Here is a 12,784-nt window from a genome sequence, read left to right on the forward strand (position 1 = left end):
AAGCTCGCTCTGTTTTGTAAGCTCTGATTCACCCATTAATCTCTTGACGTGCAAGACATCGGGATATGCAGTATGTTTGGCAATGTACCAATGGGAACACTTCTCTTGGGTAATTTGTTCAATGTTTTCTTGGGCCACTTCCATCAGACGATCTCCTCCGCTATACGTTGTCGTTCATTCCCGCCCGCTTCATGCACGGCAGCTCTCAATCCAGTGGTCTTTCTCAAAGCACGTATCTGCTAGGCCCTATAGCTCTAGATAATCGGCGTGATTATTGTTCTCGAGCCTTTCCTTATCCACATTTTACCTACTGTAATATCCACAGGCGTCATCTTATCTGTCTTCTTCTTCTTCTTCTTCTTCTTCTTCCATTGAGTACATCCCTCCATAGAGGTGTGCATCAACGGATTTTTGCTGAGATAGCTCAGACTGTTATAGGAATACTGACAAGCAATAATGTAGATGCTTAATAATTGAATGTGTTTGCCCATTAATGAAAATATGATCTTAGCCTTAATTGCATATTTCATAGGGACGAGTCACAAGTGAAGCTCGAAGATGAGGGCAAAATGGAGTGATTCTTTGTGATTGTCGAATGACAAACTGAGTTGGTCATTGAAACTTAGTGACAGGCCGGGGAATCATAGTTGGAGTGAATTTTGAAAGTGTACATGTACTAAATAAGTACAAAGTCTGCACCACTGATCTCTATATAAAGACTGGATAGCGGATATGCATACAACATTCACACAGTAGACTTTGCATATTGACCAATTCGCCCCCGGTCTCACGAAGATGGCCGCGTATATACAAACGTTCTACGCGTAAATACGCGCGCGTTGTATCAACAGTTGACGCGCATTTTGGTCACGTACACATATTATGATGTTCTAAAAGGGACACATTTCCGTAGTGATTATTATTTCAAAACGCCGAAAAAGTTATATTTGCGGCATTTTAGTAACCACGACGTTAGAAAAATTGTAGTTAACCTTGGTCAGTGATGGTGGTCAAAATATAAGTCAAGTGAACCGCGACGTTACAAAAGAAATCATGCTGTCTATAAAAACGACAACTTGTCCTTTGAAGATCACCAGCCGGTCTCACCAATATGGCGTCAAATTCGTACATTGTGCGGCTCTGTATTAGCTATCCAGTCTTTATATAGAGATCAGTGGTCTGCACATCCAACTGCATCGGACGGCATGTGTGAATCAGATGCAAAGCGCCACCAATCGTCAGAAAACGTGACGACCTTGGACCTTCGATCATATCGTATCGTAGTACATACAGTACCGCCCGGCCGCGGCAAACTGTTCTGCTGTCTTATTTGCCGTTTTATTCTGAAAGTCTTGAATTTAATTTGCATTTTATGCCTTCCAGACTCTCCCATTTGTAAACCATGAAGTATGAAATAGATGCTGATGGAGTCTCCCATTACATTTTGGGGGAGCTGTCTTACAATGACTTTGACAAATCAGGTAGGGATCTATTTTGACGCACTCTCATTCAATTTGCGTTGGACAACGCGCGCGCGTTGTAAGCGTTTTACCTGCGCCGATTATGGTGACTCGAGGATATACGATCTAAATTCGTATTCTTTTCCAACCTGCTGAGAAAATGACAATGTATTTGAAATGTGTATCGTAGAGTCTGAAGTCTATACTCTTGAATCTTGTACATTTCACATCATTGACATTGTAGAGTTTAATGTTATAGGCCCTACATGTATAAACCAAAACATGATTTGTGAGCCCACTCATCTGCTAATATTCATTGACTCCTAGGCCTACATGTAATTTGAAATAAATAGTGCTACTGTAGTGCCATCAAATTAATTAGGTAGTGTATATTTTGCCGGAGGTAACGCCGGCAAACTAACGTTTACTAAAGGTTTGCCGGCGGCAATCCATATCAACAGAGGGCGCTGTACTCTTTAAGATAGGGCTGAATTATAACATGTATTAAATTCCCACCAAAGGTGTGTAGCACAGTCGGTGCAGTGGTTAAGCAATAGCTCTAGTGAGTGGGATGTCTCGAGTTCGAATCCTGACCCCCGCCACAATTTTAAGGGTTTTTTTTCCAATCCCCAAATAAATAAGAATATTCTTCTTTTATTATTTTAATATGTCTCAAACATTTTATTGCAGAGTATTACTTTTTCTTTTTCAGATTTGTGGCTCTGGAGGATTTTTTTTTAAGGGAAATAAAGTCCGAAATTATAAAATGGTCTGATTCCCATCTTGTTAATACAAAAATACAACGATAATATTGGCATGGAGCCAGACTAAAATTTGTCACCGGAAAATGTTTAAGTACAAAAAAACAGTAACTGCGCATGTTCAGTGCATATCCGGCAAACTAACGTTTACTAAAGGTTTGCCGTCTCCGGCAAAATATACACTGCCAATTAATTACAGGAACAATTTTGAGAATAAACCTCAACCCATTGGTCATGACTCATGAAAACGTCAGATCACAGAGAATAGAATACTAAATGTTGTGATCCCCGTGCACTTCAAAAGTTTCGATTTTCAACCAGCCAAAAAAAAGGTCTCCAGTTTCTGGTATGGGTGCGCGTCGCCGTAGCCATGCGCATCGGCAAAATGAAAAGAAAAAAAATTTCAATGAAAGATGATGTCTCAAAACCGCCAAACCCACTGGTTTGACTAGAATCCTGCTGCTGCACAATTTTAACGTGTTATAAGATGGGGTTACGATTGAGAATAAGCTTTAGGTGGCCTCTCTGGACTCCCATATATTTGCACTAAGTTCAGTCGGGCACCATTTTGCAGTCATCAGCCGACATTTGAAGAAAAAAAAATGGTAAAAAAACACCAAAAAAGGCGCGTCACCGCACCACTTTTTGGGCAAGCTCCATACCAGAAACCGGAGACTTTTTTTGGGGGGGGGGGGCCTTAAATACAGGTTTTTGTTTTTGGCACGTTTCTTTTTTTTATTCAGATTAATGCTTCTAATATTGTTGATAAAATTATTTCTACATTTTCATGTGGCAGGGAGAATTTGCATGTGGCAGCTGGCGAAACTGATTCAAGGAGCCCGCCACCAAAGATTCCGAAGTGTCACAATGAACCTCAAGGGTCTGGGCACAACATCTTTCATACGTTCCCAGTTTCTTCAGATTTATCCAGCCTTTTACACAAGCAAACTCACACAGAACCGAGCTCTGGATATCACCAGCAGATTGAGTCATCTTGGGCGCACGTCATATTGTTTGGACACTGACATGTATGATTTGAGCACAAAGACACTCCTAGCCTGTGGGAGTGTTCACGGCGTCTTTGTTTCACGGCAGACACGTCGCCCTTCTCCGGTGGCCTCCATAGCTTGGCAGCACGCAAAAGTGATAACCCCACGTGACCAGCGACCCATTTCCGGACCTGATTTTCCAGCACGACCCATTGGCACCTTGTGCTTCACCCAGACCAGAACCGTCATGTCCAGCGATACCGATGCCAACGATCACCTCAATCAGGCAATGTTCATCCGCTTCTGTTTCGACTGCGCAAGTTCAGCTGCCTTAAATGGACACCTGCCCAGCTTCAGGAAAGACGTCATCTACGCGGACGCCAAGACGGTGTGGTTCTTGTACATTCGCGAGGCCAGGGTCGGTGAGGAATTGTCGCTGTACTGCTGGGAAGACCGCAATTTGAGTCGAACTCTTTGGGTCGAAATGTGTCAAGAGTCGCAGGTCATTGGCCAGTGCCAAATACAATTCTATGAAGATGGACTGACAAGGTCCACCTCTGAGCCTGATGGAGGGCTGACCTTGGCAAAACTCTGACTCATTAAACTTGTCTTAAAAGATTTGGTTACTGGAAATGCAGGCTTAATGCACAATGTAGCTGAACGTTGCCCAACTGCTGTTGGAGGAATAATAGTTGTCCAATTGGCAGGTGATAAATAGTAAGGAATTTGGATAGCAAACCTTCTTAACTCACAAACAGATATCAAACTTTAAATAATATAAAAATTTAAAAATAAATGAGGTTATTTCAGTCTGAAATGTGCAGTAATGTGCATGCAATAAAGGTGACTTGGGCTCAAAAGAATTTAAGACTGGAAATGGCTTACAATTCGACATTGCCCAACTGTGGTTTTCTAAGGTTGCCCACTTTGTAAAACTTGCAGGTGATAAATGTTCAGAAATTTCTTATCTTTTGATTTGTTATTCAGGGAAACTTTTCATCCAAGTAATATTTTCTAACTATTTTACTCCCTAAAAATGGATATGAATATATTTTTTATGAACTGATTTCTCATAATGGTTCTATGTTTTGTGTTGCTACATTTATAGTTTGGCTTCCTTTATGTATATAATAGAGAGAGAAAGGAGGAGAGAGATGTCATTCGCATAAAGTTTACCTCAGTTGAAACTGAAATTAATTTGTGATTCAGTTACAAGAAGCGCAACCCAGTATGGAAATTTATATTAGTTTGCTGAATAAAAAGGCAGTAAAATGTACAAATTTGATATGTAGCTGTTTGAACATTGTATTTCCATCGCGAAACCCTAAAAAGTATTGCCTAAATACAGTACAACAGCAAAGAATCTCATAAGTGTATCCCCCCCCCCCACACACACACACCCGGCCCCCTCCCCAACCCTGCTCATTTGATTGAAGGCAAAGGTGCGCTTTTTATCAGAGGAATCCCATGGGGTGCGTTCCCGCTTGACCACCCATCCACTTGACCACCCATCGCAAGGGGGGCGCTTGCCCCCCCCCCCCCCCCGGAAAAGCACCCCAAAAAAGAGAGGGAAAAAAGAAGTCACACTATTGCTGTTAATTTATTTAATCCACATTGAACAACATGGGCGTCAGTCACATGGGCGTCGCGAGGGGGGGGAGGGGGCGCTTCCCCCCCCCCCCCCGAAAAAGCAAAAAAAGGAAGAACAAAAGAGAAAAAAGAAAAGAAAAAGAGGCGCGAAGTCAAAGTGGTGTAAATTTAATGGGTTTGGGGTGGGGCTAAAATGTCCCTGCCCCCCCCCCCCTTTAAAACTGATAAATCCAGAATATGTTGAGAAATACAGGATTTTTTTGGCAAAAATATGTTTTGCCCCCCTCTAGAAAAAAATCCTGGCGACGCCCATGGTCAGTCAGTGGGGGTGGGGTGGGCAAATGTCCCCCCCCCCCCCACCCGCCCTCGAAAAATTGATAAGTAAGAATATGCTGGACAAAGTACAAGGATTTTGAGAAATAATGTGCTTTGGATTATTTAATTCGTTATTACGGATTACTAATTCGTTATTACGGATTATTAATTCGTTATTACGGATTATTAATTCATTTTAACGGATTATTAATTCGTTATTACGGATTATTAATTCGTTATTACGGATTATTAATTCGTTATAACGGATTATTAATTCATTTTAACGGATTATTAATTCGTTATTACGGATTATTTAATTAGTTATTACGGATTATTAATTCGTTATTACGAAATAAATCTGGTACTCACACATACGTGATCAGAATGCACTGATAGCTGGATAGGGTTTAATCAAAATGCAAAATTTCGGGAACAAATATCATCGACCCTGATCACAGAATGGCCGGTCTTAAGACAAAGGCCCATTGGCGACATGCGGCAAATTTTCCATTTAATCAAATTTGAGCAAGTGTCATTAGCTTGCAACTTGTAGATTATGGGGGGAAAAAACTTAAGAGTGATTTTAGATCAGACTAGTTAACTTAAAAGCGGCGCAAACAGCGCAGAGCGGGGGGGGGGGGCGTTGTCTTTACCCCAACCTTTTCTTTTTCGCTCATACCCTTGCGACACAACGGTAGAGGAGAAAATAAAAACCAGCTTGTATTGGTGCCTTGGCACTTGTTAAATATGAAAATATGACTAAAGAGTGATCTTAGGTCAGAATAATTAACTTAAGAGCGGCGCGAAATACGGAGTGGGAGGGAGTGCAACCCCCTCCATGGTCATTTTTTCCTTATATCGTCGCAATGCATTTTTTAAATCCCGCCAAGTTTCTCTGACAGTTGTTTGGATGTCCTGTGGTTATTTTGACACAAAGTTTACGTAAATAGGGCATACTCTCGTCGCAAAATGTCGCAAAATTACCAAAACAGGTCGACTTAAATGTAACCTTTTCCCATCACATTGACCATGTTTAATTTACATGAGAGTGCGCATGAGATCGAGAGTGCCGACTTTTTAATGACCATGACAACAAATCATTTTAACAGGTTGAATTGAAACTTCACACATGTACTACAGATATTTGGGTTTCCATTCAAATAATTTCAGATGTGGGAGGAGCATCAGACCTCTGGTACCCTGGGATGGGTCAATTAACTTTGTATACAAATTTATCACTATTTATCATTTATATTCTTCAAAACGCCAGCTTTTCGTGAACAAAGTCACAGTAGTGCAAAGGAAGGATATTGCAACTATTATTGATATAAATTCAGACCCAAAAGACATTGGAGTGACCTCTGACATCCGTTTCCCATTTTTTTCTGTTGGCAGCCGCAACAATGATACGACTGCCTAGAAGGCTTTGGACCAAGGGCGGATCCAGGGGGGGGGGGCCAAAGGGGGCCATGCCCCCCCCCCCCCAAACGAAACCAATTTTTTTTTTTTATGTGACATCGCAATAAAGGCAGGCAATGAGTACACCACCATCTTTTCCTCAAAAAAACATTGGTTAAAGTGGTCAGAAATTGCCTCAGATCGCACCACAGAGCATCTAGAATCCAAAAAATTTTCGGGGCCCTTAAGCGGGCCCCAAACCGCACGCCGTAATTTTTTTGACCCACAAATTTTTTTTTGCCCCCCCAAAATTGTGTTCTGGATCCGCCCTTGCTTTGGACATGGGTGACGCGAGGAGGAGCTTGCCCCTCCCCCCCCCCCCCGAAAGGAAAACAAAGAGGAAAAAATGAAAGAAAAAGAGGCGCGATGTAATATTGCTGTACATTTAATGGGTTGGAGGGGGGGGGGAATGTCCCTGTCCCCTCTAAAAAAAATTATGTTGAGAAATATGTTTTTCCCCCTCTTGGAAAAAAAATGTAATCCGTAATAACGAAATAAATAATCCGTAATAACGAATTAATAATCCGTAATAACGAATTAAATAATCCGTAATAACGAATTAATAATCCGTAATAACGAATTAATAATCCGTATTAACGAATTAATAATCCGTAATAACGAATTAAATAATCCATAATAACGAATTAATAATCCGTAATAACGAATTAATAATCCGTAATAACGAATTAAATAATCCGTAATAACGAATTAATTATCCGTAATAACGAATTAATAATCCGTATTAACGAATTAATAGTCCGTAAATAATCCGTAATAAGGCCCCCAAAAAAGTCTCCGGTTTCTGGTATGTGCGCGCGTCGCCGTAGCCATGCGCGTCGGCAAAATGAAAAAGTTTTTGTTTTCAATAAAAGATGATGTCTCGAAACCGCCAAACTCACTGGTTTGACTGGAATCCTGCTGCTGCACAATTTTAACGTGTTTTTAGATGGGGTTATGATCGAGAATAAGCTTTATGTGGCTGCTCAGGACTCCCATATATTTGCACTAAGGCACAATTTGCAGTCATCAGCCGACATTTGAAGCAAAAAAAACAGGTAAAAAAAAAAAGCCGCGTCGCCACACCACTTTTTGGGCAAGCTCCATACCAGAAACCGGAGACTTTTTTTTTTTGGCCTAACGAATTAATAAGCCGTAATAACGAATTAAATAATCTGTAACATATATACTTGCAGTGGCGCTAATGGGCTTTCGTAAGTCTGTGTATGGAGATATACATACAATCACGGGGGCCGGGGATGGGACTTTGGTCGGGACTGGCCGGTACCGGTACGGTCATGAGTGATCGATCACGGTACTTCAACTTCAAGTTCAACTTCTTTCCTTAGCTAAACTTGCACCCTACTCCCTAGTCTAGGTGAGTTCCAACTAGCAATGATTAGCATCACAAAAAGTATAGACAAACCGTTTGAAGTGCCAGTGTAAACTATATAGGAATTGTTATCAAAACTTGTCATTTGCCGCCGTTTAAAGGGAAAATACAACATTTGCAAACATCAAAAAATAAAACTACCAAATCATTTTGAAATACCTTGCTGGACTGTTAGTATATGACAGTGTAAAGCATCCTGTAAAATCATGGCACCTGGTATACTGTCATTTTCAAGAAAAGTGGTATTTTTGTATCAATTTCCAACGCTGATCGGCCGAGCAGCGTTGGAAAAAAACTGGCTTTTTTTCAAATACTGGCCCCAGTTGACCATCGCACTTGTTTGCAATCGATTACGCACCTATGAACGGGTACAAGCCAGCTAGACTGGTTCCCTGACCTTACAATTCCCCAATGTATGTAAACTGCTCTGTTTCTTCTTAAATGGAGTTAGGGAACCAGACTACAGGAAAATGATTGTTTTCTTGGTTTTTATAGCATTTTCGAACCCAAAACTTTAAAAAGTCAGTGTAACTATATTTGCTATATATTTCCAACCCCCCAATTCCATCCATTTCTGAAAATTACAGCAAAAGCAAATGATGTATATTCCCTTTAACTAGGTCTAACGTTAGGCCCTAGCCCTATAGCACTTTAGCATGCTAATAAGTTCATGATGTTAACCATTATCACATGTACTTGTAGTGGTATTTGCTGAACATATTTTTGCAGAACTTTGCCGATCTTTGCAATGTCGGGATGCAGACAAACAGTAAAGTACCAAATCTGCCATTATTGTATATGAAACAGCATGAACAGTTGATAGGATTAGGGCCCTATAGAGCTGTCCATTCACGAATAATGTTCCGACGATAGGTCTATTCGCATATTCGAAACTGCCAGCTGCAACTGCGTGCTTAGTCCCATGAATGTGACGGTAAAACTGGACTAGGGCCTACCTCCCTATTAACGGAGGTAGTCCAGTATTACCGTCACATTTATGAGTAAAGTGTGAGTAAAGTTGGCCTGATTTTGTTAAAATTGTATGTTTTTCTACACTCAAGGTCCCTGTCTACCAGTCTGACCATGAAGTATGAGATAGATGCTGACGGAGTCCTCCATTGTGTTTTGGGGGAGCTGTCTTACAATGACTTTGACAAATCAGGTAATGCATAGATGCAGACTTATTTTCTTTTCAATTCTGCTTAGCATTTTTTTAAAATATAATTATATACACCTTAAAAAAAATCTTTATTACAATGTATATGTGTAAATAAGCCATTTAAGACTAACCTATACCCAACCTCGTCCCCAGTGCTTACTTTATTTCCAACCGTGTTTCCAATAGTAAACCCTGGATAGGAAACTTTCTTCCTGTATCCTGATTGGATACCGCAATTGGCTAGTAATGGATTTTTATCGTGTACTTGGTGCTATATATTCACAACGTGCAGTACGTGTTTTCGCGATCATTCGTCCACGCCTTCTCGAAAATACTAATTTCCTTTCCAATTTGCTCATATTAATATGAAATATGATACTGCATGTTGTCTCGATAAGATCGTAACAGTTTGATTTCAAAAATCGTGTTTTCGTAACTCACGCCGTGCCCGCGCTGCTACGAATTGACTCTGTTTTTACCCCAGACACCGCATACAAAAACAAACGCTAATGTGTAACGCATATCCAGGCACCAGACTGTTCCTCATTTGCATACGTGTGCAAAAATCTTGCACATGCAAATGATCCAATACCAGGGTGAGAGAGCAGGTAGTGGTGGGCGCGTACTGCTCGACACCCTGGGGACGAGGTTGAACCTATACCCTTTGCGAGTTAAATTTGAATAACATCTGGTACACTGACTTGCTCATTATGCTTGGCACGTTTTAACTGTGAATTCTCCAGACCAAAGACACTGTTGCTAAATCACATGATTCGGGGCAAGCTCAAGAGACGCTCAGCATCAGTATGTTATTCACAATGGGTGAGAATGGCACAAAGACACCAGACCATTCCAGGCTGGGAGTTGCTAGGGTTAGGCTTCCCCTGAATCACGTGATTATCGGAAACAGAACTACTTGGGGGGGGGGGGGGGCTTAACCCTAAAAGGGCCGGGGGGCGGAATCCGCCCCCCCCCCCCCTCAACATTTTCCGTGATAGCCTCTAAAAAAAAAATTTTCGCGACCCGAGCTGTTCTGACTTTTTAGCCTCGAGCTTTGCGCATCTTTTGATCCCAAAAACATAAAAATCGGACCACGGGTTGCCGCGTAGCGAAAAATTTTCCGGCGCTACGCGCCGTGAAAACTGAATTTTCGCATATACGTCGTGTACACAGAGCAGAATTGCCATTCGTACATATGAATAATTAATTAGCCATAATTACAAAACCCTTTGACCTATAGTCATGAAATTTCTTGGGTATGTCAAGGAAGAGTTGCTCTATGCATGTATCGAGTTTCAAAATTTTTCGTCACTCGATGGCCGAGATCTTAGGGGGGGGGGCCGAATCCGCCCCCCCCCCCCCCGGCTGAGAGATGGTCAAAATAACCCGGCCCCTTTAGGGTTAATCATGAAAACATGAAAACATTACTTAAGACATCAAGCGTAAAGTGGGATGGATGGTCAATGATTCTTGACAATAAGAATGTTAATTCCTTTTCAGGAAAGTGTTGATAATCTCGCAATACTTATTTTTTTAATTAAGGAATAGTCAATCTGCTAACCAGTTCACATCAGATTTATACTTCGAAAATACTGTTGACAAAAATGTTTCTACATTTTCATGGGCCAGGGAGAATAAGCGTTTGGAAGCTGCTGAAACTCATTGAAGGAGCCCACAAGGCACTAAACCAAAGTGGCATCAGAATCAACCTCAGGAGTTTCGGCATATTGACATTTATTCGTGCCCAATTTCTTCAGGTTTATCCAGCCTTTTACACGAGCAAACTCACACAGAACCGAGCTCTGGATATCACCAGCACATTGAGTCATCTTGGGAGCACGTCATATTGTTTGGACACTGACATGTATGATTTGAGCACAAAGACACTCCTAGCCTCTGGGAGTGTTCACGGCGTCTTTGTTTCGGAACAGACACGTCGCCCTTCTCCGGTGGCCTCCATGGCTTGGCAGCGCGCAAAAGTGATAATCCCACGTGACCAGCGACCCATTTCTGGACCTGATTTTCCAGCACGACCCATTGGCACCTTGTGCTTCACCCAGACCAGAACCGTCATGTCCAGTGATACCGATGCCAACGATCACCTCAATCAGGCAATGTTCATCCGCTTCTGTTTCGACTGCGCAAGTTCAGCTGCCTTAGATGGACACCTGCCCAGCTTCAGGAAAGACGTCATCTACGCGGACGCCAAGACGGTGTGGTTCTTGTACGTTCGCGAGGCCAGGGTCGGTGAGGAATTGTCGCTGTACTGCTGGGAAGACCGCAATTTGAGTCGAACTCTTTGGGTCGAAATGTGTCAAGAGTCGCAGGTCATTGGCCAGTGTCAAATACAATTCTATGAAGATGGACTGACAAGGTCCACCTCTGAGCCTGATGGAGGGCTGACCTTGGCAAAACTCTGACTCATTAAACTTGTCTTAAAAGATTTGGTTACTGGAAATGCAGGAAGTTAATGCACAATGTAGCTGAACATTGCCCAACTGCGGTTGGAGGAATAATAGTTGTCCAATTGGCAGGTGATAAATATTTAGAATTTTTTATAGCAAACCTTCTTACCTCACAAACAGATATCAAACTTTAAATAATATAAACATTAAAAAATAAGTGTATTTCAGTCTGAAATATACAGTAAGGTACATGTAATAAATGTGACTGGGCTCAAAAGAATTTAAGACTGGAAATGGGTTACAACTCAACATAGCCCAGCTGTGGTTTTATAAAGTTGTGTACTTTGTGAACCTTGCAGGTGATCGATAGATATATATCTTTTTAAAATTAAATGGCAAATTGTCTTGCCGGGATCACAAACAACCACCTTTACAAATTGTGTTTGTTTTTTGTTATTAAGGGAAATATGTATACATGTACATCCAATCAAGTTTTATATGACATTCAAGTGAGTATCATCCAACTAACATTTTCGAACTATTTTACTCCCAAAAATGGATCTGAATGTATTTTTATAAAGTGATTTCTTTTAATGGTTCTATGTTTTGTGATGCTAAAATTATAGTGTATGTAGATATATTGATGACATTCACATAAAATTAAACCTCAGTTGAAACTGAAATTAATTTGTGATTCAGTTACAAGAAGCGCAAGCCAGTTTGGAAATTTCTATTACTTTGCTGAATACATTTAATACAAAAAGGCAGTAAAATGTATCAATTTGATATGTAGCTGTTTGAACATTGTATTTCCAAAGTGGAACCCTGAAAAAATTATCACCAAAGGGGATAAAAGTAAAGTTGGGTATAATTTTTCCTACCTCCATGGGGGGGGGGGGGGTGCCAGTTCTCTTACGGAATATAGTTTGTCACAATATATCCTAATTCCAAAATACATCTAGGTAGAACATCAAAGGATCTCTTAAGTTGCGCCCCCCCCCCCCCGCTTATTTTAGGAAAAACAAAAATAAGTTTTTATCACCCGAATTGAACTGAGTGGAGGCTCCACAACCCATTCAGCTGCAGCTAACACCCCCCCCCCCCCCCCAATACCTCGGAGAGGTTCAATTAAAGTAGGCCCTATATGTATGAGTATTAGACCCAGTAACTGTATGGTAGGGGCGCTAGAACTCCTTTTTTTGTCGATCCTACTAGTATTTCTGCTTCTTAAACATCAAATACTACAACATAAGGCCA

At 41.2% G+C, this 12,784-nt stretch overlaps 2 protein-coding genes across 2 annotated transcripts; both read left to right on the plus strand.

The window, feature by feature from the left end:
* The first annotated feature begins 1,231 nt into the window (after nt 1–1,231).
* On the plus strand, nt 1,232–4,495 carry LOC119746397. Its single transcript, XM_038223311.1, has 2 exons — nt 1,232–1,481; nt 3,018–4,495. The coding sequence occupies exons 1-2, from the start codon at nt 1,403–1,405 to the stop codon at nt 3,803–3,805; spliced, it is 867 nt and encodes a 288-aa protein (XP_038079239.1). The 5' UTR covers nt 1,232–1,402; the 3' UTR covers nt 3,806–4,495.
* Nucleotides 4,496–9,031: 4,536 nt separating this feature from the next.
* On the plus strand, nt 9,032–12,241 carry LOC119744317. The gene is made up of 2 exons (XM_038220187.1): nt 9,032–9,125; nt 10,752–12,241. The coding sequence occupies exons 1-2, from the start codon at nt 9,047–9,049 to the stop codon at nt 11,540–11,542; spliced, it is 870 nt and encodes a 289-aa protein (XP_038076115.1). The 5' UTR covers nt 9,032–9,046; the 3' UTR covers nt 11,543–12,241.
* The last annotated feature ends 543 nt before the right edge of the window (nt 12,242–12,784 follow it).

This window comes from Patiria miniata, unplaced genomic scaffold (genome assembly GCF_015706575.1).
Source record: "Patiria miniata isolate m_02_andy unplaced genomic scaffold, ASM1570657v1 HiC_scaffold_7, whole genome shotgun sequence".
NCBI lineage: Eukaryota > Metazoa > Echinodermata > Asteroidea > Valvatida > Asterinidae > Patiria > Patiria miniata.

Excerpts from the sequence above, each read along its gene's own strand:
- LOC119746397 (XM_038223311.1), top strand. The coding sequence starts at position 1,403 with ATGAAGTATGAAATAGATGCTGATGGAGTCTCCCATTACATTTTGGGG. Across the intron at positions 1,482-3,017 it reads CAATGACTTTGACAAATCAG|GGAGAATTTGCATGTGGCAG; the intron begins GTAGGGATCTAT and ends TTCATGTGGCAG.
- LOC119744317 (XM_038220187.1), top strand. The coding sequence starts at position 9,047 with ATGAAGTATGAGATAGATGCTGACGGAGTCCTCCATTGTGTTTTGGGG. Across the intron at positions 9,126-10,751 it reads CAATGACTTTGACAAATCAG|GGAGAATAAGCGTTTGGAAG; the intron begins GTAATGCATAGA and ends TTCATGGGCCAG.